This window comes from Apostichopus japonicus, chromosome 14, assembly GCF_037975245.1.
Source record: "Apostichopus japonicus isolate 1M-3 chromosome 14, ASM3797524v1, whole genome shotgun sequence".
NCBI classification, from domain to species: Eukaryota; Metazoa; Echinodermata; class Holothuroidea; order Aspidochirotida; family Stichopodidae; genus Apostichopus; species Apostichopus japonicus.
Window position 1 is genome coordinate 5,986,112 of NC_092574.1, and position 25,304 is coordinate 6,011,415.

Below are 25,304 nucleotides of genomic sequence, written 5' to 3' on the forward strand. Positions count from 1 at the left end.
AAAGTTTTTTTTTGTACAAAAATGGACGGACTCAACTCCCACAAATAGGTGTTGCTTAAATAATTGGTATGTACATTGTGAGAATGAAGAGCAACTGAAATAAATTTTGCTCATTCAATGAAGATAAGAATTATGTATAAAATAAGTGGTGTTTCTTTGTCTTTATTGGTATTTTGTACTTTGTGGATGTATCTCAATAAGTGACAATTTCCCAGATTATTTCCGTCCAAAATATGCCAAATAATGTATATATGCCTTATTTCTTGTCAACACAATTAAAAAAAAATTCCGCTTTTGATGTGTAAACATTGCTCAAGTGTATCTTATATAATAACAATAAAATATCCCCGATCAAACCTAATCTCCCGTAATTGTGTAGTGTTTTATAAATCACACGTTTTAGGCTTATAGGGATCTCTATAGTAAAGGCTGTAGACATACATGTACAACTAAAGCCACATAGCTACACACTATCTACAGTGTATCCTTTTACTTCATATGCTCGACAACGGCCAACCCCAGCTTTTGATAGATACTAGGGAGTAGGGACCCTGTAAAGGTAAAACCTTACGGGTTTGGTTATTTACGAATAATGATACTTACTTGTCTCATCTACACAGATTTACCCTGATCTACCATGCTTACAAAAATGTTATAACGTTTTATTCCTGCGTCTCCGTTACTCTATTTTCAGTTCCCGAACCCACAAAATTTCCCTTACTCAGGTCCACCAATCCGAAGAAGTATTTATACACGGTTTTTCATCCCGCTAAAACTTTTGAATTTGAATTTTGTGAAGTCATTTACAGAAGATGGTCAGGATTTCAGCAAAAATCACATAGATCTGCAAGCACGCTACGAGTATCTAATGTAATATTAAAACCGTCCTAAGCACTCTATAAGTATCCAATGTAATATTAAAACCATCCTAAGCACTTGTGTAACTATCCAATGTAATATTAATACCGTCCACTCTATATTTATCCAATGTAATATTAAAACCATCCTAAGCACTTGTGTAATTATCCAATGTAATATTAAAACCATCCTAAGCACTCTCTCTAATGTAATATTAAGACCAGGACTAAATAAAGTAAGGAATAATGTTTGCCTGTTTATATTGTCTGTTAATCAGGTGGATTTAGATGACTTAAGAAACCACTTCAATACTGAACATGGGTTATTAGTATAGGCAGTATAGCCTAACATAATGAAGGGTAGAAGTATTGTAAAGCCATTGCTACACATGATCATGAAGGTTAACTGTAAATCTATAGGAATAAAAACATCGAAATGATGGCTGAGCAGTTAACATTTTAAAGCCACCCAGACCTGGGTGAGAAACACAATCATGCGGCTGGACAAGCATTCTTAAATTAAATGAATACAGAAACAGGTGTATCTGCTTGAAAGTACTCAGTTGGTTGTTAGTATATACTGTATCAGACTTTTTTAAAGAAATGCAACCAGTTGCCCTAGGTAACGACTGTACCGGCTCTAACGGACAACAAAAATTTTGTGCTGACAATGTTTAAATCAGGCGCAAAATGTTTTGAACATGTCAGTAGATAGATCTTCAAAACAACAAATAGTCTGCAGGAAATTGCAAACATGTCAAAAATGTGTATTTAGTAAAGTACAGTATCAGGTGTGAATATATGGGGTCCAATGGGATGCAATTGATGGTTAGTTAATGAGGTGTTACTTGATCGATATGCTTGTAAAATGGCCCACAGGAGTAGTTAGTCTCTGCCCAAACAGGCCCTTCAATGGCACCCGGAGGTCTTGCTGTTAAAATTCTTATAATAAAATCACACTTGATAGCTAGGCCGTCCTCCCTGGAGCGTGATTACAAAGAGTATCAGACTCCTAGAGTATGTCAAATTATTAACAAATAAAATTTACCCAAAATATTTATGAGAACAGTTTCAAGTGCTTAAAGAATGAATCAAATGTAATAATCTGACTGTCTTGAGGCAATGCATGACAAGGTAAAGAATTTTACGATCAATAGTTAGCTTTAAATTATATTTTCTTGGTTGAAGGTGGTGGTGATGGAGGGGGGGGTAGGGGGTAGGATAGGGAGTAAAACATAAACTTCAACAGAATCTGCAACTTGGGAACTTTGTGTTATTTCCAAACTACTATATATGTTTTCCCTGACTGTTCCCCTTCCCCCCTCCCCCTATACCCATTACCCTGCCACCATATCTGAGGTGCTGGCACTTCCACCAGGGATTGATAATAGTGGTAGTATTTTTTAAATCAATGTTAAGAATACAAGGGTACAAACAATATTTCAGCAGGGTTAGCAAGGCATACCAATTACACAGTACTTTGAAATGATTTTCAAAAAATTGCATATTCAGAGTGCAATAGTTGCATGGAGACATGTAAGCAAAGGAGAATAACATAAATGATAAATCCAATAGATAAGAACAGTACTGAATACAAGCTATATGAAATTTCTGGATCAACTTTCTCTGTCAGTTCTGCTGTGTAATGGAGGTACAGTAGCATGAGCATACTGTATAGTGTATAAAAGCATTGGTGAGCAAAAATCAATGGCATGCACAATACAATAGGTACCCCTAACCAGGGGGACCATGCCCCTCAACAACCCCACAGCAACCCAAAATTTTTGATCTGCCTTCAACCCCCCATCAATGTAGAATTCCTGCCCCTATCTTAATCAGTCAGGAATTTTGGGAAATTTTTGCACATGTATGTCTCTCCCCTCCCCTCGCCTCCCTCCCTTCCTTCCCCCCTCCATGCCCCTCCCCACATCTTCCAAATTCCTGGGCATATCACTGCTCAAAATAAAATGATCTACATTAACTTTAAATCGAGTGTCAAACGTTTGGTTAAACATAAAAAGTGATACTGCCTCACTCATTCCTCCATACTCTTTCCAATGTATTTTGTAAAGTTCCATCTAAGCATCAAACCCATGCACAAATTTGACACGCAACAAATTTCCTCTGGCCATGTTATACTTTAGCCAGATTTTACAACTTTTGGAAAATGGTACAACACACAACACAAACCTTGGAATTAAAATCCCATTACAATACAATTGTGCAGGGAAGTACTTGGTTACAGTTATCCTTAGAGGGGAAAAAAAGAGTAATTCGGGTTGAGTTTTTTTTTTTCAAAAGGCTCCCAAAGTTTTAAATCTTTTCCTTAATGGAAAACCTTTAGGAGACAGCACTTAGAACTGTGCATTTTGAATAGACCCAAAATCAACCTAGCGAGAGAATCCTTTCAGCATCAGTGATATCTGTAGGGTTTGTCAGAGGCCGATCTATTGTGAAGATACATGTTTCAAGGTCTGTGCTGTCTAGTCATACAAACCCATTGTGTAGTTAGTTCCCATATAAGACACAGCAATATAAAACCATCCAATGTGTAGAAATTCACAACAACCCCTACAGTCCTCCCTAGCAGGACAAAAAACACCTGTCATTGACAGAAAGTGAAAATTCTTGGAGAGTTACAGCATGGGATCCCTTCAAATCTAAACAAACCTTTAAAGGGTAGAGCTGTCAACCATAACACCACTTTTGTTCCAAGTTTGGATATGGTCCTATAGTCAAAAAGTGCTGGCAGAAATAAGGTTCTTCAACAACAATAGTTAGAACTCTGTACTGACTACTGACCCAAGCTTTCCCAAGATGACTTGTAAAAGAAGTCACCAGTGTTTACCTTTTTGAGAGAATGGTCAAAATGCAAGCTCAAAACGGAAGGCTACTTTAAGCAGCTCTAGCTGTTAAATCTTCCATGTTCGGTTTTCAACAACATTAACCAGACCTATTCAGTTGTACCTAAAACTAACTGATCAGTGATCACGTATAATTCACTCTCATATACATAACTCTGCAGATTACAACTTGTCGCTATTCACATAAATCGAAACTTTTCTGAGCTTCTAAGTAAAAAATTTGGAACAAATTATGATTTTTGAAAACTAGAGAACGCCTCATTTGTGTTTTATAATACCGGAGGTGTGGAAGGACGTATTGAATGGACTATTCCTTGAAGTCTCTGGGCTTTATAGAGCGGAGACCGCTACTTTGCCAGATTGTACCGATTCCGATTCATATCACTACCCTGCTCCAATGAGTCTGGTAAAACCTGCATACTTTAACAGTCATACTTGCACAATGGTTGTGTTTGCATAGGACCACAGGTGCCACATTGTTTGCTACACAAGGGGAGGTGCGGCTAGAAAAGAATGAAGAAGAACTTAGAAGCTCAGCCCACTGTTTTGATTTTGAAACTCAGAACAGTTAACTAACAATTGTTATTATCTCGTCTGCCATTCCTACCTGTCAAAGCAAATTTCTTTTATGTCCAATTCAATAGGAAACCACCACTGCATGCTATGGGTGCTTCTATTAGTACTGTACAACCACAGCTCACAATTTAAGGCTCAATTGTAAACACTGCTAATACCTTTTAAGTTTTTTTATTGTTGTTCGGTGATTTTCTTATCTTATTGTTGCTTGGTTGATTAAATTTTAAGCTCGTTTGTGTATTTACACAGAGTGGACAGGTACAGATGGACATCAGCTGGGCAATCTTAAACTTAGAAGTACTACTTGAATGTACACAGATCAAACTAGCCTATATATCCCTTTGGCATAAGATCCTAATGTTAAGTACGATCCCTTTCCAAGAAACTCAGATATGTACACATTTGAGGTAACATAGTCAGGATCATACGGTTACAGTCTCGATGTAAGGGGGGGGGGGGTTGGGGGGACTGGGGAGGAGAGTGAACCAGTAAAGTTATTTGGTTTTTCGTGCAAAGGCTTTATCTCGTGCTTGACTTCCTTGAAAAGTATTCCTATGGCATTAGGCCTGCACTATATTCTATTAAATGTTACCCTAATGAATCCCAAATGATAAAGACAGCTGCCATTTAGCTTTGATAAGTCAAAGATGAAACACTAAGCATCTTTAAAGAAGAGCTTGCTACTGTATGTATAAAGTGCTGTCTCACACATACAGTATGCAGAATTACTGTATGTAGCATTTGCATACATACTGTACATGAAAAAGACATTGCACTAGCAATGTACCGTATGTAAACTGAATCTGGTGGTCGGTCAAATATCATTATTCATGATTAATTACATGATTACACTCATCAATCTATTTAGGAATGCAAATGTTTTCTAAATTGGCAAAAGTACCGTACCTCTCCGAACCCTGTACGAACCATGTAATTTTATCCACCCTCCTCATAATATACCAAAAGTAATGAATTGAGTTGACTTAATGAAAAACTCAATGATAAACTGAATGTGCGGTTACCGTCAGATAAATTTAGTATAACATATCACAGTACATACATGTATTAAAGCTAACGTGTCTGGAAACAAGTATTTAGGTACACAAAAGGAGACTCTTCATAACATTTCCACGTTAAAGTTTGGGGGTTTCGGGGCCAGATTGACTATACAATCACTTTTATTTACTTAGCTGCTACAGGCTCTCCTAACTTAAACAGATATATCAACATTGTCATGTTCGTGTTACTGTATGTTCAACATTCACACTTCCATGTTCCCTCTCCTGCTACCGTGTGATTAAGATTCAAAGCCTTTCTGTAGTCAAACACTCAAACATTACCTTCTACTTAATCTCTTCATCACACCCCTTCAAAGAATACATGTATGTAAGAAAGCTGGCAGGGATTAAGAACGGTGGGATGATCCCTCAATTTTCTAGTTCATTCACTCAGATGAATACTTTTAGCAGAACTTTAGTACTCATTGGATGAAGCTTGCACATTAAACAATAAACACAAAATCACAATTTGGAAAATTTCTGTTTTCACATTTAGTCAATGTTTGCATATATATATTTAGTCGGGGGTTCAATGTGATGAATCTCACAAAGCTGTAAACTGCAAAGTTTTCAAAGCCAAAAATTTACCATCACTGATGGAGAGAAGTAGTTACACAGATTCACAGAATAACAGTTGGTCCTCGGCTAAAGGGAAAATTGACTGTCTAAACGACTTTATATCTCAAATTTGGCACAAAAACAAAAACAAATAAAAATATGATACCACTAAAACAATTATTTAAAATATATTTCTATCCCAGAAATCTCTACAAATTTACAGCTCTTTATTGGTAAAATACTAAAATAATGTTTGAAGGAGCTTAAAAGCAGCTGTTATTGATGATCTCCTTCAAACACAGGGGACCCCACACTGAGTAAAAGCTATTTAGAAGTTTTCGCAAGGAAAACTAGAGAAAAAAGTAATAAAATATTCCCAACCAGAAGTTTAAAGGTGAGACATGAAAGAATGTTTCCTGTGTATTGAGAACTGATTTAATGTTCGATGTCGGCTACATCCAAATAAACTGTCCGTCCTCAAGTTTTGATGCATCGTCATATATACAATGTTGAAGTTACAAGAAAATTATAAAATCACTGAACAGTGAGGAACAAAGAAGTTAAGAGAAAGAATGAAATGTCTAGACTTTATAAGGGTATGAGGATGGTGAGTGGAAGCAGGGGTGGAGGTGTCAGGTATTCTTGCTGTGATAATAAGGTCCTCATTTCTTCACTCCCACCCCCTCCCCCCTACTTACCCCACTACGCAAAAGCACTACAGTAAAAACACTTATCAAGGATGGAGATATGGGTAACAGAGATACCAGGGGCATTATCAATCATTTTAAAATTAACAATTGACAGGCAACTATATCTGTCATGTGGTTACAATCAGCTTTAAATTTATTTGAATCTCTGCCCATGTTTGGCATAACATCAGGTAACAGCTTGTTTGCTTCATGAGACTTTATCACCACTTTGGGTATTTGGGAGGAAGGAGTGAACATTTTCCCACAATGGTATCATTGACCTAAATAATATTGAGCTTTAAAATGCTAAAGCCTACCTTTCTCCATTTTTGAGTACCCTTCCTCTTCCCCTCCCAATCCCCCTCTCCCCCCCCCCCGACTTGCCATGAAACTGGACACATATGCCAAAAAAATTATTGAACGAATCATGGACGGATGAAAGCAAAATAATATCTGCTTTTAATTTGTTATAGATATTTTCTAAATGACTTACATTGGAAGAGTTTTTCACACCAGCTGATGATGGGGTCGTGGGTTCTTCGGAGGTACTTGGAGTTCCCGGTGGTTTCACCAAACCATCTAGTATCCTTACTAAGAGGATATTGGTGGGAAGTTCTTTGACGTCCGTTATAGGAACCGGTTCCCGACACTCTGGGCATCTCAGGTCGTTGTTGGTCTTCAAGATTGTTGAAAGGCATCTAACGCAGAATGTGTGCTGACAAGGAAGAATCCGACTGGTTGCATCTAATCTCTCTAGACAGACAGAGCACTCCAAAATGTCAAAGATCGACTCCATGGTAACCTGCCCCACCACCGTGAGGCCTGCTCCTTGCGGTATCCCAGAGATGTATATTTCAAAAGCTACAGATTCAGTAAATTAAATTATCCTCCTGTATATAAAAGAAAAGGAATGTATCAATGACTGACAAGCCACATTAGTGTTGAGCTATGCCAAAGTTCTAAGAAATATTCTGTAAAATAAATCACTAAATAAATTAAGTAAGCTTAGTAACTATCCATATTTTGATCTGCCAAATACAAGTCCCACCATAAGGCTGAGCTTAACTACACTGGGCAACCTATTTTAAATTTCTTCATAGTTAAACCTGTCTGGTATTGCCCGCTGATATATGTACCAATAATACTTCTCAACGGCTAGGAAAATTATATTTCAATGTCTGAGGGAGTCCTTTTTGGGGGTTAAATCTTTCAGACGCAAAGCTCAACCAGATGTTATTTGTTAACAAACACTCACCATTGATAATTCGAAATGTTCAGTGCCTCTTTCAAAGGGACATTTATTTCATTCTAAGGCCTAGGTAAATATGGCAACACTGGTCATCCAAAAACAAAATTGAACCAAGACATGCTCTTCGTAGGCACAATACCCTGACTTAAATTGTCTACTAACTTTATACAGCTGGGCCTCAACTGGGTGAGGTAGGAGTCCTAGCCTTACTTCGACTTGAGTAATCCCACTTCTTATCTTATTTTTACCACTACATGGGTGGGTGTGTGCACTGGTGGGTCTAACCATGCTTATCAACAATATGTTGCTAGTACGGCAAAGGCCTACACTACTACTTGTATAAGGTTGATTTATTTTCTTCTTATTGTCAGACGTAATTCGCCGGCTACTGCTACAAAATCGTCAATAACATGCCATGGTCTAACGACAACGTTGGTTGTAATTACCATACATGTAATATAGTCAGTATTGCGAAGTTCGCCATACTGCGAAAATCGGCCACCCTTAAGAAACACACGATTTCACCATGACAACCTATAGCAACAGCCAATTTCACGAAAAATTACGAAGCTACAGTTATTTTCTCTCCAAAATGACCGTGTGCAAGAAATTACTTACATATTTGTCAATAAAATGACGAAAGATCTATGAAGTCTGTTATAATTACTGAAAAAGCAACAGCGCCACCAATTTTTACCAGCGCCACACTGTAGGTTGCGTGGCCGAAATTCGCAATACTCTAGCAAGAAATACCAGTTCCACAATCACGAAGAATTTTCTTGGAAAACAACGTGAAAACAGTTTGCAGGAAAGAAAGTTTGGCCGTGTATCGTACTAAAACACAATTCTCCCACCATATGAAGTATATTTTCTGGTGATTTATACCAGAAGATTTAGTTTTGGGGTGTTTTAAGTCTTAAGTGGGCGAACTTCGAAGTCACCATCCTACTTGTAAATAGCCTAACGTTGGCCTAAATTAACAACTTTGGTCAAACCCGTTGTCATTTATCACCTAGCCTTTCTCATGAAAGTTGATCATAACGATACTCACACAAACGCTTTAGTGGGCAAAATTTGATGCGTTCCAGGACCATTCAACGATTTACTTGCTCAAATACTGTCAATAATTACAGTAGTTGGTTGCGTACTGTGGTCCCTTACGCTCATACTAATTGTGTGTCTGACTTGCTCTGCTCGCTATGGTTCCGGACGTAGGTAGGCAGATTGCATGCTCTACTTTCGTAACACTATTACTATGTAATGTACAGACGCATGTACAACACGTATATGTGCGAGGTATCGTTGGCCTCTAAAGCCCTGACCAGAAACCCAAAATCTTAATATGCTATCGTTTTCTTGGAATCGAAAAAAAAACGGCATGAATAGGGGGGTATAAATTCTTGGTTTGTAACATGAGTTGAGTTGAGTTCAGTAGAGTTCTGTTGAGTTCAGTTGAGTTCAGTTTAGTGCAGTTTAGTACAGTTTAGTTTAGTGCAGTTCAGTTCAGTGCATGTACGAACACTCTAAAATATCCAAGAAATTCAACCCTTACATTAATCTTAAAAACATTTGCTTCTGGTAGGAACTGAGGTTATTCTCTGAGGAGTAGAATTACCAAAAATGTAAAAAGTTTGACAATGAGTGAACACTTTCTCACTGAAGTATAGATGGGGACAATACTTATTCTGGATATACTCGTCCGCACCCCCCCCCCCTACCTTATCCTGACCTGACGCAAAACAAACGTAACATACTATTCGTTCTCGTACACCCTTGAATACACTCGTTTCTGGAGCAGTTCTGTAAGGTTTGTCAATGATATTTGTGGAGTAATGATGTAGCGCCATCACATATTTGGTAATGCTTTACTTTGATATGCAAATAATCTTAATTTGAATGTTATGTTATCAGACCTTGACAAAGTTTTCATTATAAGAAGAGCAGAATACATTTTCTCAAACAAAGCAGCTGGTATCGATTTATCTTTATGTTTGTAAGTTAAGTTGCTTCCGCGCTACAATGTCAACAACGTCAAACAGAAATGATTCATGGTTTCTTTAAAAAAAAAAATTGCGGTGTGTACCTAATCTTTCGGGACATTATTTGACCATGACCCGGACAACTATTTGGAGCTTTCATATTATCCCTAAAATATGCAGGAATAATAACCCAAACTTGGAAACGTGACTTATGTCAGAACACTGCTGTCGAAATACAGAAATGGTGGCGCTCTTCGAGAACAAGCCATAATTTACATTGGTTAATCGACACGTATCTGGTGAAAATGAGTATAGTAATAAAAGGCAAGCTTATATCTCTCTATTGCGGGGAGTTGCGTAAGGTGCAGCAAAAATGTCGTCCCCGAAATAGTAGAGAGCAAAGCGTCACTCTCTACGGCTCTGGTTGTAGATTCTCATAGTTAGAATCAACATTTTTATGAAATTGAAGGTCTCATGAATGGTCAGTGTGTCAGCCTATCCAGTAAAGTGTGGTAGGACTTAGCCAGTAAGATCTTCTACAATGACTTAGGGATCACCGGTAGTTGGAGGATTTAGTGTGTAAATCAATGGGGCAATTACACGGCATATGATACATTTAATACGTATGATACATTTAATACGTTGTCACTCGCGTCTGCGTATATTAACTTCAAATATGTTATCATATGAGAAATTCTCCATCTGGAGATGTTTACATGATGCAAAGCCTATACATAGCCTATATGTCACACATGGATGAATTACATGTACTGTTATTTGTTTAAATTAGAAAGCTTACGTGTTTGCTTATGTGGATGCATTTAGTAAATATCTTAGCGTGTAAGATGAGTTATGCTTGTCTTAATTTATATAACAAGTAATTAACGCATAAACAAACGTTTACCTAAGGCATCTAATAACAACCTTTTGTCCCCTTGCAACTGAAACCACAAAACGAGCCGTAAAAGATATTCACAAGTATGTCATTTGTGTTTACAACTTTAATGTATTGCTCCACAATTTCACATTACAAGAACTCGTATATGTATCTTATTTTATGGCAAAAAATGTCGTTAATATCAGTTTAAATGAAGTGAAATTAGTATAGTTGTGAAGATGATATACATATGAAAGATTTATCAGTTTCGTTGTGCATATACAGGAAATGAGTGAAAAGTATTCTTACAACCAGCTGCATGAGTACGTTATGATAATTGCTACATATAAAGGGAAATATAGAAAAGAAAAAAAAAACCTCTTTAATACATACATATATTACCGTATTTTATAGTATAGTATATTATATATATATATATATATATATATATATATACGTGTATATTATATGTATATATATATATATATATATATATATATAAAGTAACCAGTTTGGGAAGTTTCATAAAGTATTTATGGAGGAGGTGAGGGGGAGGGGGATGGTGAGGGCGGAAGGGGGGGGGGTTATGGCACTCTTGGGGCTAGGCCCTCAGTGCCACTGCAAATGACATAAAGACGCGCATCCATGCAGCGGCATTGCCCCGACGTCAATTGGGCATTATACGTTCGTATACTCATAACATGAGTTCTGCTATATCCCTTCTTTCACCCCAAATACCTTCATCAGGAATAAAAAAAATAAAGCCAAAGCAGTGTAAGCATATATGTGTATTACGTCGTCGGAACATCCTCTAGGAAATCAGGTTGAGTATAGCAGTCGAACTGGCAGGCCAATTGTCATCAGATGCCGGACAGAAAGATACAGACGTTCGTTCTTGCCAAGGGCCATTCTTAGTCTTGCCAACGAGTTTTGTAGGAAAAAGGTTTTTTTTACTATATGCCAGTACATGGATTTTTATTGTCTTAATTTTAAGAAATGTATATATTATAAATCTTATGTTTTGATGTATTTTTGTCTGTTTTATGTATGTTATACTGAGATGGAGTGAACTCCAATTCCTTTTATAGCCAATAAAGATTCTTATATCTTATATCCCCAAGATGTTAGTGCCTATATCTTGCATAAACAATTTCTGTGTATAAAAACAAACAAACAGACAGAAGAAAAAAGAAAAAAGGTATGAAAACAAAAACACACGTTATATAAAAAACCAGCTTGGTGTACGTCGTATGTGTATGCTTTGGCCTTTAGTACAAAGCAAACAAAAGCATATCGAACATCTGAAATAGAAAAATCATAATCATTTACCTATATATATATATATATATATATATATATATATATATATATATATATATATATATATATATATATATAAACATATATATATATAAACAATAAATAAACAATATATAGCGTACCGCATTTTCATTTCTGTGTAAAATATTGAATCGATTATCATATATATGACTGGTTTTACATCTTAGAGTCCTTTTAAAAGATCATTTGGGTGCTGATGGATATTCAATATCTTTCATTATTAATTTCTTGTTATGATTTTTTTACAAAATGTTTACACCTATTTATCGAAATAGTAAACATTTTGAAGGACAAAACTTCGAACAAACTGACTTCATTTTCAGGCATACCAACTGAAGTGTTAGCGCAATATAGATTTTAGCTCATGCATGGTGAACAACATCCCCACTTGTTTGAAAACGTGGATGAAAAAACTTTGGTTTTTACCAGTTAGATCCTAGAGATGTACCATCATTCAATTGTAATCAGAGAGCTATTGTAACATCATTACCATCAACTCTAGAAAATGTGAAACTCTGGATGCAATTTAACCGTCTTAAGATGAATGATGAAAAATCGGAGTTTATCGTTTTCGGAAGCAATCACCAACTACCAAAGTGCAATACAGACGTTTTATCCATTGGGGACACTCCTGTCCGTCGTACCCATAGTGTGAAGCTACTAGGTGTTTACTTGGATGAAACCCTCAATCTCAAACATCATATTTCCATGAAAGCTCGTGCATCAGCCCTCGCCATGTTTAATCTGAAGAAGATCCGGAAATATTTGGACAAGTCGACATGTCTCAAAATTGCAAATGCCACGATTTTCTCTCATATGGACTATTGCAATGGTCTTTTTATCAACCTCCCGGCCTCCACACTTCATCCCCTACAAAGGATCCAAAATTACACGGCTAAAATTATTCTCGGCAGATCAAAATATGATAGTGCCTCCGCAGCATTGAAGGAGCTGCACATCCTCCCCGTTAATGTCCGCGCTGAGTACAAGATCCTCCTCCTCGTTTATAAGTGTATACATAATTCAGCACCAGCTTATCTGTCCGAGTTGCTGGAAATTAAGACACCTGGTCGTTCAACACGCTCGTCAAAGGGCATTCTTCTCAAGGTTCCTTTCACACGCCGCAAATGTTTCGCAGGCCGCTCTTTCAGCGTCACTGGCCCTAGACTTTGGAACGCTCTCCCCGTCGACACAAGAAATTCGAAGACCATCAGAACTTTTAAAGCTGCTTTAAAGACTCATTTATTTAAGAAATCGTTTTTATAATTGTTTTGTTGTTCAGCGCCATTGAGTGTTTTTACAGTAATGTGCGCTTTACCAAGTGTTTCCACCTTAACCTTAACCTTACCATGTTTTTATCATTTTGGCGGGAAAATGTATTAGTTTCAACTTGGGTTGCATAAAACAAACAAAAAAGTGCGGCAACGTTTTGTGTTATTGAAGTTCCTGATTGCTAGAGATTACTTGGACAGTTTCATCACAGGACCCTCAAAAAAAAAAGCCAATGCATGCTACGAAACATCAATATGAGAGCGAATTGTATGGAATTTAGAACACTGTAGATCTTCAAAATATATAACGAAAGAAAAAAAAACGATTGATTTGATTAAATCATTCCAGTTTCCCTGACACAATTTGGGGGCTTAAAGGGTGTGGAGACTCGCGCACAAAGAATCGTCTCATGCCGGTAATCTGACCTAGTTTCGAATGAGGTGTAACAGAAGGGCTAGACACCACCATCGATCCCAGAAAATACACACACAGCTTGCTACCGTCGGTAATTAGACACTAGTGTACAGTCAATACATACAGCTATGGTCAGTACCCACAACACAGTGTACCTAGCGGCGATGGACATCTCAGGTCAAGATATTGTCTGCATTTTGTAGCGACAAGAAGAAAACTTCACTTGCAAGAAACGGAAAGTTAACTTTTTCAGAGCGCGGCACGCGGTTTGGGGCGAGTCTTCAATGCCTTTAATTATTCCTGTTAGCATGTGTAAAACATTAAGTCAAAGAAATTATGGTGAAAAACGTCTTACAAAATTTTGAGAGTTTCTTGTTTAGTCAATTTATCTTCTTTTTTTTTTACCAAAAGCGCAGTTTTCGTTTAGATTGACCTTCAAAGCCTCGTAAGCGAGTGTCCAGTTGCAGTACCACCCTGCTCATCAGAGCCAGCTCTCATTGAGGGCGATATGTGGTATCTGATTCCCATAGTACTAGCATGTTGCCGTATCCCGTGAATATCCACATCCTGGTTACCGTCAATTGGTCGGAAATAGTTCGGTCTGGGAGGAGGTGTAGGCGGCGGAGGTGATACGTTAGGTAATCTCGATGGGTCTACGTTAGAGTGCTGGGAGGAGCTCTCATGGAAACTGTTTCTTATTTCATCTTTCAAGGTGCTAACTATGTCCCACTTAACATTTTCCAAGTCTCTCTTGGTCACGTGATTTGAGCCACCAATGGGACTAGATCCTTCAGTGAATTGCCCACGGTAGCTGTTACCATCTCCGGTAGAATGGGATGAGGTGATTAACTTCTTGTTCGTAGCCCGCCCTCTACTTGTATCAGCACCACTTCTGACGTTATCATCTTTCTGTTTCTCCTTGAAAGCCTTCACTAACTCTTTCTTGATGTCGTCGAATTGAAATTTGCCTCTGGCCTCTTCTCGCTTTCTGTCTTCTCGTAGTTCGTATCTGCAAATGAAATTATATGGATAAATGTAAGAACAATAATAATAATGATGTGACGAACAACGAATCAATTTCAAATATATTAATATAGCTCATTATAGCTCCACTAATAAATTTCCTTTCACATTACGAGGAAGACGTGAATAATTATTCTTGTTCGCTGCATTGTTTTGTTATTTCCAGTAACAGAAGAAACTAAATTGCCAGGCGCTTTTTTGTCGTTATCAGCAGGTATATAAGTGTCAACTACCAGGAATGATGAAAATAGATATAGAGGTTTGCAAATAAAGCAAAACATTAATTTTTTGTTGTTGCGAATGACACGGCTCAACATGTTTCGCTAGTGATGAGGAAGCACTTCTTTTTTAAGTACACTGACCTCTTAGCTAAGTTATAACGAGGGTTAAATATACAAATATGTATATATATATATATTTATATATTACATGACTCATGACAGAGGAATACAAAGTTATAAAATATAAGCCAAAGCAGAATACACCATTTAAGTCTTAGATTTACTCCGTCGGCCTTCTGTTAAGCATTGTATCTGCCGCCTGCAGGGGATGATAAATTGCGGGAGAGGGCGGGTGGATGGGGAGGGCAGCAGTAAAGTTTACATATATATTATTTTATGAAGGCGGTGACAGTGTTGTTGAAATAGCGACCTGTATTCGCACCACGCCCTCGTGAAAAATTTTGATTTCTAAATGACCGATGGCTATGCTCTCGGCCCCACCACATCCCCACCCGCCCCTTCGGCGTGGGGCCTGGGAAAAGGTGAGCAGAACAGACCTTAAGCTAGATATATCCTGTTTGATCTCATTCAAATCATCTTCGTTCACTCCGTCCGCTTTCTGTTTGGCCTTGTATCTGTGAATATATCGACTGACCAATCGTTTCATCACGTCCTGGTACCGTAACTCTGGCGCAACAGGTGTCGGAGGGCTGCCGTCTCCACCCTGCAAAAAAACAAAAACAAACAAAAAAACAAACAAAAAAAACAAACAAACAAACAATACCAATGTGATATACTCTATTTAGCACTAGAACTCGGCATCAAATCTATAATAGCTTCAAATCCTGCACAACATATGTACAAGAAACTATAGAGGACGGCAGAGTCCACGCGGGTTTAAAAATAGAGGACGCTATTTAACTAAAGAGATATCTGGGGCACGCTTGACATCTACATAAAAGGAACATATTGTGTCTAAGTATCACCCCAAAGTGACGCCTGCATGCATACCATTTAATTATGATCCTTACGCAACTCCAAACATGTACCAAACATATTTTGCACGAAAAACGTCTCGAATGTTACCAAATTTAGCAAAAAGTATGAACATTTTTCGTCAATGGAATGCTAAAAATTCCAGATAAACGCAATATGGACCTGTAAACAGCCTAACTTTGCCTCTTTTCATGGAAGTCTGATCACCTAATTATGCCTATATATCGACAGGTCCGAGGATGTAGCAGATAATAAATTAGGGTTTGAGTTTTGTACTCATGCAACTGAGAAGTTTATGAAGCTTGATTGTCACAAAATCTTGCAACACTAAACCTTTGTGTATACCAAACCGACTTTTCGTCCATTTCCATCCCTATAACACTTTGAATAATAAAGCCATTCTCGACCCGAACTGGATTTTTTTTTAATAATAATATCATTTCCAGGTAACTGAAATGATAAAACACAATATCAAATACGGGAATAATCGCAAACAAATTAGGTTTAATTCCAATGCCCTTTTACTAATAAACATCTGTATTTTATATTCCGTGAAACTTATTTTCATCAACCTCTAATTCAATATTTTATTGAAAATTATATAATATCTATATCTGGCCTTTCAAATGTTATAAGCTTGATCTTTACTGGAGTTCCTTCGTTCCCTGTTTTCTTCACTAAATCTCCATGACACCGTTTGACAGAATCATCACTGGAAAGTAATTAATCCCGTAACATATATTGATATATTCATTCAAAACACGCGAATTAAGGTTTATACCCATTTTCGTGATGTTAAATGCACTTTGCTGATCTTTTCATGCGATAATATATCTTCATATAAGTCTTGATGAGAATATTTGACTGCGTGATATTAACACAAATTTTTGAATAAAGCACCTGTCCCAATTTCAATCATATTTTTTTTTCCTGAGTAATATTCCATAAATGAAGGCCGCATATATCAAATTTCACTGTTTTTGCTACTGCAAGTTCTTTTGTTAGTTTCGTTTGCTATTAGATGAAGAAAACTTGCAGAATCTGTCAACACGCCGATGATACAGAAGTAATTAACTAAACGCGGAATTGATCATGCTCTTCTCCGATCCATTCTTTCATTTCGCTTATATCGGTTTCGGGAAGAAAAAAACCCATCTTGTAGAGATTATTGAGTAGTGAGTGAATGAGTTGCATGACTAACTGAGCAGAATTGCTATTGTGAGAAAAAATCCCAAGTATAACGTTCGTTGAGACCGTGCATTCAAGCATATTGAATTTTTAATATTGTATTTCCATTTGATTTTATCTCAGTCAAAAATATAAAAAATAAAATTATGACTGAGATAGAGGCCTTAGCTCCATTTAAAATAAAATATCAAATAAAAAACAGATCGAGTCCAACTAAAGCCATTAAGGGAATCACATTGACAAAGAGTTTAAATTCATGCCTATAGCGCTACAGTTGATCCGAGTTATACCAGGGTCAGATCCGGATCAGATCTTACAAAAGATTAGATCAAACGTGATAGAATATATTTTTCAGTAACGTATTGATAGGCTCTGTTTATATTGTTCATTAATTTTTCATTCACGTCTGATCCATCAGTGGCACGTTTGATTTACATATTTCACATGTGATAACAAATTCAGTCGCGTTAACATGTATCGCTAGATTCGAAGATCCGTGTTAATTAAAGGGGCAGGGTAGGAAAATGAGCAGAGTGGAAAAGGTCTGTGATGCGCGCGCTGTTTTAAGGGTTGTTTGACCTTTGGCCGTGCTCACGTTAAAAGCATTATTAAAAGGGTACACAGCAGTATTGTAATATCTCACGGAAAACGAGTGATGGATACATCCGTTAAATCCTATACTCCGTTTCCAACCCTGACTCAATCTCTATCCAATCGTGACCTACCTTACCTCTTCCCCTACCCCATCCGTACTCTATTCTTACCCCGAGAAAGTAGGGGTGGGGAGGGGGTGGGTTGATACTTACTTTTAAATTACCGTTAAGTGAATCCTTTTTGGACATCTTAGACATTCGACGGGAGGTTAGCATTCCAGAACAGAGCGCCCGCTTCAAATATTGATAACAATAGTAGACAGATTTTGGGCTGATGATCAGATTAAATGGGGGCGGTAGAGTACTTCCCTCGTCGAAATAACTCATCCAAAGTTTTGACCGGGCAAACTTCCATTCCACATCTGCATGGTTCTGAGAGAGAGAATAAAATATGTTTTTCATGAAATTAAATCATTTTAGAGGATCTAAACCGAACGACCCGGCATCATTACAATTGGCGTGAAACCACGGTTGGCCGAGATGGGGGTGTGGGGGGGGGGTGGGGTGGATACCGATGGGAGAGTGGTAACCGATGGGGATGCTTATTACACGAGTTTATGGAAATCGGCCAGGGGAGGAACTCTCTGTGCCCTGGCTAATCCCTCCACCCCAACCCCTCCACCCCAACCCCTCCACCCCAACCCCTCCACCCCAACCCCTCCACCCCAACCCCTCCACCCCAACCCCTCCACTCCAACCACTCCACCCCAACCCCTCGTGTGCCTTCTTAATGATTTTGATCCCCTTCTGTTTCCTAGATCAACAAATACACTCTCAACTCGCTAATAGAGGAAAAGCTCACCTCGATGTTTTGGAACGAACTACTCATCATAGCGATCAGCATATTGAGTAAGACTACGATGGCGACGAGTTGATACGAAAGGAAAAGAAGTTCTCCAAATATCTCCAAGGACGAGTCGTCATTCTGGATAAGAATAACATCTTTACCGATCAAACCGAAGAGAGCCCAGACAAGAGTAAGAAGAGCTCGTCCTAGTCTGTCATAACAGAAAACGGTAAATAAATGGTAATTAATATTAAAAAAATGTTAATTTTTTTAATGGTAAATAAAAAACTAGTAACAAGCGCAACTGTTTTTCTCCCTAAAACGGTTTCTTTCCTTGATAAAATTTCGAGAGACCAAACCATTCTATTTTATGGCAACACCGTTTTCCAAGACAAATCCAGAAAGTGTATAAACTCACACGCTATATACAAAAACACTGGAAACAGTTTCAAATGATAAGAGGCACATGTTAAATAAAATGAACAAAATTAACGTATGGACATATATGGCCGATAATGTTATAAGGTTGGTTAAGCTATGGGGCTATTACGGAATAGCTCCATGTCGGTCGGTCGGTAGCGGTCGGTGGCAGGTGGATGGGAGGGAGAAGGGTGGGGGGAGGGGAGAGCAGTGGTAGTATCACTGGATTAAACTGGATACCATACACACGTTTTAGCCAGGCATAAGGTTTGACACAACTCACTTACCCGGAGAATTCTTTGTACTCGGATTCAACTGCACCGCAGGTTGCATCGCCGTCCCGTGGCTCACAGTTAGAATAGAGTTTATTCATTCCACACGCGAATGATAGCAGAACCAAAAAGAAGATCAGAAGGAATTTGCATATGTCGATTAACATACAACCCAGGGATATCTGTAGGGGACCGAGGTATGGATTAGCCTGGAATAAGAAGATTATCCGAGCGAAACTGAAGACATTAGCGATTGAAAATATGCCTTCGGCGAGTAGAGTGGGATCATCCTTGGGCCAGTTTTCACGGCTTATATCTGGGTCATAGTTGTCCCCATTAATCATTATCATTGTAGCGAACCTTAGACTGAACGTACAGAGATACATCGACAGCATAATAAAATCTAACCAGTTCCACCACTGACGTATGTATGCCTTCAGACCTTCTTCCCATAGCTGCTTACATTCCGCCCAAATCATACCTAAGAAGAAGAAGAAGAAAAATGTCAGACGATTGCAAATCCAGAAGAAGATAAATAAAGGAGAGTGGCTTGATAAGAGGTGGGGAGTACGCAAGGGCGGCGGAACCGGGGGGGGCACAGGGGGCACGTGCCCCCCCCCCCACTTTTCCTCAGGTTAAAAATGTGCCCTTTTTCTGCCAAAAAATTTCTAAATAAAAAAGAGTTAACAAAGCGAAACCCACGTCGAATGAAATATTTCGGGAATTTTTAAATGTTTACTACCACAGGCGTAGGAGCCCAATTTGATTTGGGGGGGGGGGGGGCTGTAACGACTTGACCGAAAAATATTATCAAACTTTTTCGCGCGCTACGCGCGCGTTCAACATGTTAATGTGCATATCATATAGGCATGCGTTGGTTATTACATCGCATGCCAATAACATACAATCATTTGCCGTGTTATAACCCTTCCAAATTGGTTAGAATTATTGGCAAAGTCGTTACAATAATAATGATCATAATAATATCAGTTTAACCATTGAAAAACACATAGAAAATTATTTTTCTTTCAGTATTTTCACATATTTCATTTGCTTTCATGCATGTATCGATCGCGTGTACAGGAACTTGGACTTTATAATGATTTCACCTAATTTTGTCTTTTTCCTTGTTTCCCAATTTGCACATTAGATATTGCAGTGCTAATATGCATTGTTTCCTTGAGGGGGGGGGGGGGTGGTGGCGTTGATGGAGTGATGTGTACACGCAACTAAGATAATACAATAAGAGTTATAAAGGGTACTAAATATCAGGCTGCATCAGTCCAATCGAATTTCTGCTAAGTGCCCTTCGACGTTGGTGCCCCCCCCCCCCCCAGATTGAAAGTGCTTCCGCCGCCCTTGGGAGTACGCATCAAAATCCACATTGTAACTTATAGTAAAATGCCATTAAATATATCACATTTTCTTGCGTATGTTTGATGGTGATACTTATCGCTGTCATCTCGTGGGTGGAAAACTCGGAATTACACGCTACTATATACAGATTAAAGCAATCGCTTCACGTGACTCTGGAATTAACGAATTAAGGTGTACACAAAAATACCTACCAAACGCGAAAATCATGATGACAGCCTCTACCCAGTTTAAGCCACGTCCTCGTTTATCTTCGACACATGGAATACTAGTAGTGGAGGCGTACACGAGAAGGAGTAGAAAGAAAACGAAAGAGGCGCTGTGGTTCATGAATTTCATAAAAGGTGACCGCATTAGTTGCCCTACTTTACTTCGAGGAAAGATTAGGTAGTAAATTGCCATGAACGGGAGTAAAGAGCTAAGTCCGAAACAGATGAAAACTTTATTTACAAGATGGCGTCGCCGCCACCCTGGAAACCCATCGTACCAAATGGAGGCAAGTAGTTGCTGGGCATGTGGATGAGCAGCAAACTGCGGAGAGAGAGGAAAATCAATTTCTTTAACAAATTTCAGTTTCAGTTTTGCTCCCTGTCTATCATTTATGTTTTTTTTAGTAATAGGATATATATACGACAAGAAAATTTATTCCCGAGTATTAGTATAAGTATTAAAAGGAGTATAAACAAAGGGATAAATGAGATCTATTCCAGAATAAGAACCGGAAGAGGAACAGGAATATAATCTCCAAATATTTTCATACCTATATCATATACACACATCCAGACAGAACTTTGGTTACTAAACTGAGAGCTTCATTTACGTGGTTGTATACTAGAGGCTATAGGGGCATACAGCTGGTCCTATACTGGGTATATAACGTGTTCGGTATTTGCTATTTTTGGATAGATTATAGTACCTGTTTCTGGTCATATTTTAATGCCAGTTTAAATCTGGTAAGTCCGATCTGACCTTCCTCAACTCTGTCACTATAACATTGGTCATCTTCCTCCGATTCTTTGTTTAGTACGGCGATCACTTCCTCTGTGGTTCTGCACTGCTCCAATAATTCTACGGCGTACACTAAAATGAAAATTAACAGTATAATAAAAGCATAAAGCCTTGAGGGGAATTTTTGTTTGCAATTCAGGTTAGGTGTTAAATATAATCCCTAATTGAAGGATCACTGACAGGATCACTATGGATAGCTATAAAGAAATAAAAAAAAGGAACAAACAAACATCAATGACACGGAGAATACGAAAACTGACAAATCCAAAAATAAAAACACTTTATAGTAAAGAGGGCGTTGTGGTCAAGTGGTTAATAGAGTTCCTTTATACTATTCTCTATACAGGAACTCTAGTGGTTAAGGCAGTGGATTTGTGATCTAAGGATTGCAGGTTCGAGTCCTGGCCAGATCATTGCGTTGTGCACCTTGGACAAGGCACTTTATCTCCATTGCCTCTCTTCACCCAGGTGTATAAATGGGGACCTGTGAGATAAAACTGCCAGCTGGGCGCTGTTTAGCTGCTGCCATGTGGAGGGATTGTCTCTATGTTTGACATGTTATCGTTGACTGGGGTAATATTGTGATTGTAAAGCGCATAGAAATGCATTTGCATAGAGTTGCGCTATATAAATGAATATATTATTATTATTATTATTAAAGTCCAATAGAAATAACTTCACCAGCTCTCTCAAGTGAGTGATTTCATTTTTACAGGACCTATAAACGATTACTCATGTTCTTTTTATTGACATAGATTTCAGTGCATTTGGCGAATGTCATAAGTAATTTTGTACCAGGTCCCGCCCCTTCCCCCATCCACATCATATCCGAGATTTCATGAATGTAAGTAAACTTACGTTAATAAAGTCAAAAATTTTTACAACAGAAACCTTCACTGTTCCTCAATGTTTTCCATTCAAAACGAAGTTGTATTAATATCTTTGTACATAGATGATCCGAGTATATATTGCTAATCAGATAATCTGTTTGAGAAAGCCCGCCCTTACGCAAGGTGGGATCGATCGTGAATCTCACCACTGAGCCACCGTCCAATGAGCTTCCATATCAGAACTGGGCTAAAATAACTCGTCACCAGACATGGATTTAAACAGTTTGTATGAAAAAACACACACGTATATTGAATATGTCTATACAAATATGCATGCAGAGAACCATTAAATTATTCATAAATGCGATGAATTCAGCTTTTCGACAAGTCTCGATTCATTATATACTCATCCCACTCATTATCAACAATTTATGTCTTGTTAATGGTAAAACAAAATGATAAAAGTCCATATTCTTTATTTTTTCCCAAGATAGATGTAGCTTGATATTTCTTATGCTTTTCTTGATTAATTATCCAATACTTTTGTCTAACAAAATAGAAACAAAATTTCAAAATTTTGCAAATAAAGTAGATACTTGATAACTCGTCAATTACGGGCAGCCAGATGTGTCATTATCCCATCAAAATCTTTTAGATAGATTAAGGGATAAAAGCACTTATTTATGATTAAACCGTGTCAGAATAACTTAAAGTTACAACCTCAATATCGCCATACATGTGTTAGAATTTCATTCAAGTACGTTTAAAGTAGACTGAAAATGATACTGACATATTGTCTAACTGATTAAAAAGTTTTTTTTTTATTCTTCGTATTTGTCTTGTTTACTTCAACATTGTTTGGTAAAGTCTCTTTCATAGCTTTGTAAAATCTTGATGTAAGTGAATCATCACTCGTCAGGGCAATTAATACTTTAGCTGAAAACACATCAATAACGGATACATCAAAGAGAGAATAACAAAATCCACACAGAAAGATGACACCTCCATTTCAAAACCTCGTTCATAACTACAGGTAAGGTTGTTTGATTGTAACCCTATGTTCAATGTAACATCACTCAATCTGGTGTTGCCAGATGCTTACGAAAAAATTACCAAATTTGTGTTTTCGCAATAAAAATTGCTATAAGGAATTGGTTTGACCCTAGGATGCGAAAAATGATTATTAATTCATATATATATTTTTCATTCATTTTTTTTTTGGGGGGGGGGGGGTTGTGGCAATTTTGGTGGGCAACCAATTAAACCCCTAGAAGATTTCTTTCACTACGAGAAAACAGGTAGAATTTTCAGTTTACGGTGCACTTTATATATATATATATATATATATATATATATATATATATATATATATATATATATATATATATATATATATATATATATATATATATATATATATATATATATATATATATATATATATATATATATATATATATGGTCTTATCTTTATTCAATTGTAATATATTCATGTGAGTTGGTTTGCTTGTCTGTGCTGCACTCTCGATGCATATTTTAGCCAATAGTTCTTCCTTTTCCTCTCTTTTCCTCAAAGACGGGTCTTTATATGCTTCAGAAATTGTGCATGTTTAAATTACACCAAATATATATGAATTAAACAGAATGTGCTCTTCGTTGCTTGGTGACAAGGATCAAAATATAGTGTTAAGAGAAAAGCAGAAAAAGGTGATAATTCATGATGTGACAAATAGAAGGTAAAAAAAATTCACACACCTATATATAGGTACATACACATGCACATATATACTCAAAGGAAGAAGAATATTATATACTTTGCAATGTGACATCACTGTATAGATAAAAAAATCAATATAACTTGGGGAGAAATTCGATGTTAATTATCGTGTAAAACATCGAGATTTCTTCATTTTTGGGGGGATAACCTTGGTTAGCAATCACTTTGCCATATTTTTTTTATTGTAATTCAGGGCATCTTCAAATTAACATTATTCAAGAAAAAACCTAAGCAAACTGTTTTAATGGTGTATATGCATGCATACATTTGCGCGCTGCAGTGAGCCATTATAATGGTATAATTCAGAAACTGGGTGATTTCTTAATCCAGTTACCGACATCACATCCGGCGAAAGGAATTAATTTAGAACGTTAAATGCGGGTGACGGAGAATGGGTGGGGGGGGGGGGTAGGGGGAGTTCAATGGAATTAGACAATTCATCAGACTGTTTATATATATCGTGCTATTTAACTTTAACAGAAAACATACATGGAGCATTGAAGATGCCGCTAGTAAGAAACTAACCCAATGCGTCACCTTAAGTTAACCGCTACGCCTGCATATGATAAAAATGGCCAACGTAAAGATGTCAAACTTCCTCGGACAGCTTAGTTGGGATATTTAGTGCAAGTCAGGAAATGTTGTTGCTTTGCCGATATCACTATATTCGAGCAAGGAAAGTGCCGGAAAGAGATAACTTGCATAGCGCAGCTTTTGTTTTTATAGACTCATGCCATTTCCGAATTGAAGTTGGGGTGTATGTATGTGGCATGTGAAAATTGGTTAAACTAAGGCAATGTTAGACTATACACGTGACGCCGATTGGGAGCAGTATACGGCAAAATGAGAACTCCGTTGAGTCAAGGGTTTCAGATTCCCTGAGCAAAACGCCAAGACCATAATCACCGCATCGCAATGTGATATTTTCCTTAAATTATTTTGAGTTGGGGCTATATATTCAGCCTTCAAAGATATATTCATTGCGATCAAATCATTTAAAAAAAATAGTTTGATCATGTAT

The 25,304-nt window shown here is 37.6% G+C and overlaps 2 protein-coding genes across 3 annotated transcripts in view; both read right to left on the reverse strand.

The window, feature by feature from the left end:
* Positions 1-9,124, reverse strand: part of LOC139979508 (E3 ubiquitin-protein ligase SH3RF1-like) — a 37,442-nt gene extending 28,318 nt beyond the window's left edge. For both annotated transcript variants that reach the window (XM_071990380.1, XM_071990379.1), the window contains exons 1-2: positions 8,903-9,124; positions 7,096-7,492 (exon numbers count right to left, since the gene is read on the reverse strand). In XM_071990380.1, the coding sequence (XP_071846481.1) occupies positions 7,096-7,398 (303 nt within the window). In that variant the 5' untranslated portion in view covers positions 7,399-7,492; positions 8,903-9,124. The remainder of the gene's footprint in view (positions 1-7,095; positions 7,493-8,902) is intronic.
* Positions 9,125-12,112: 2,988 nt separating this feature from the next.
* Positions 12,113-25,304, reverse strand: part of LOC139979874 (transient-receptor-potential-like protein) — a 32,389-nt gene continuing 19,197 nt past the window's right edge. Inside the window, exons 3-9 of the mRNA XM_071991056.1 lie at positions 21,585-21,748; positions 20,863-21,199; positions 19,310-19,775; positions 18,618-18,813; positions 17,969-18,187; positions 15,536-15,702; positions 12,113-14,743 (exon numbers count right to left, since the gene is read on the reverse strand). Coding sequence (XP_071847157.1) covers positions 14,170-14,743; positions 15,536-15,702; positions 17,969-18,187; positions 18,618-18,813; positions 19,310-19,775; positions 20,863-21,199; positions 21,585-21,748 — 2,123 coding nt within the window. The 3' untranslated portion in view covers positions 12,113-14,169. The remainder of the gene's footprint in view (positions 14,744-15,535; positions 15,703-17,968; positions 18,188-18,617; positions 18,814-19,309; positions 19,776-20,862; positions 21,200-21,584; positions 21,749-25,304) is intronic.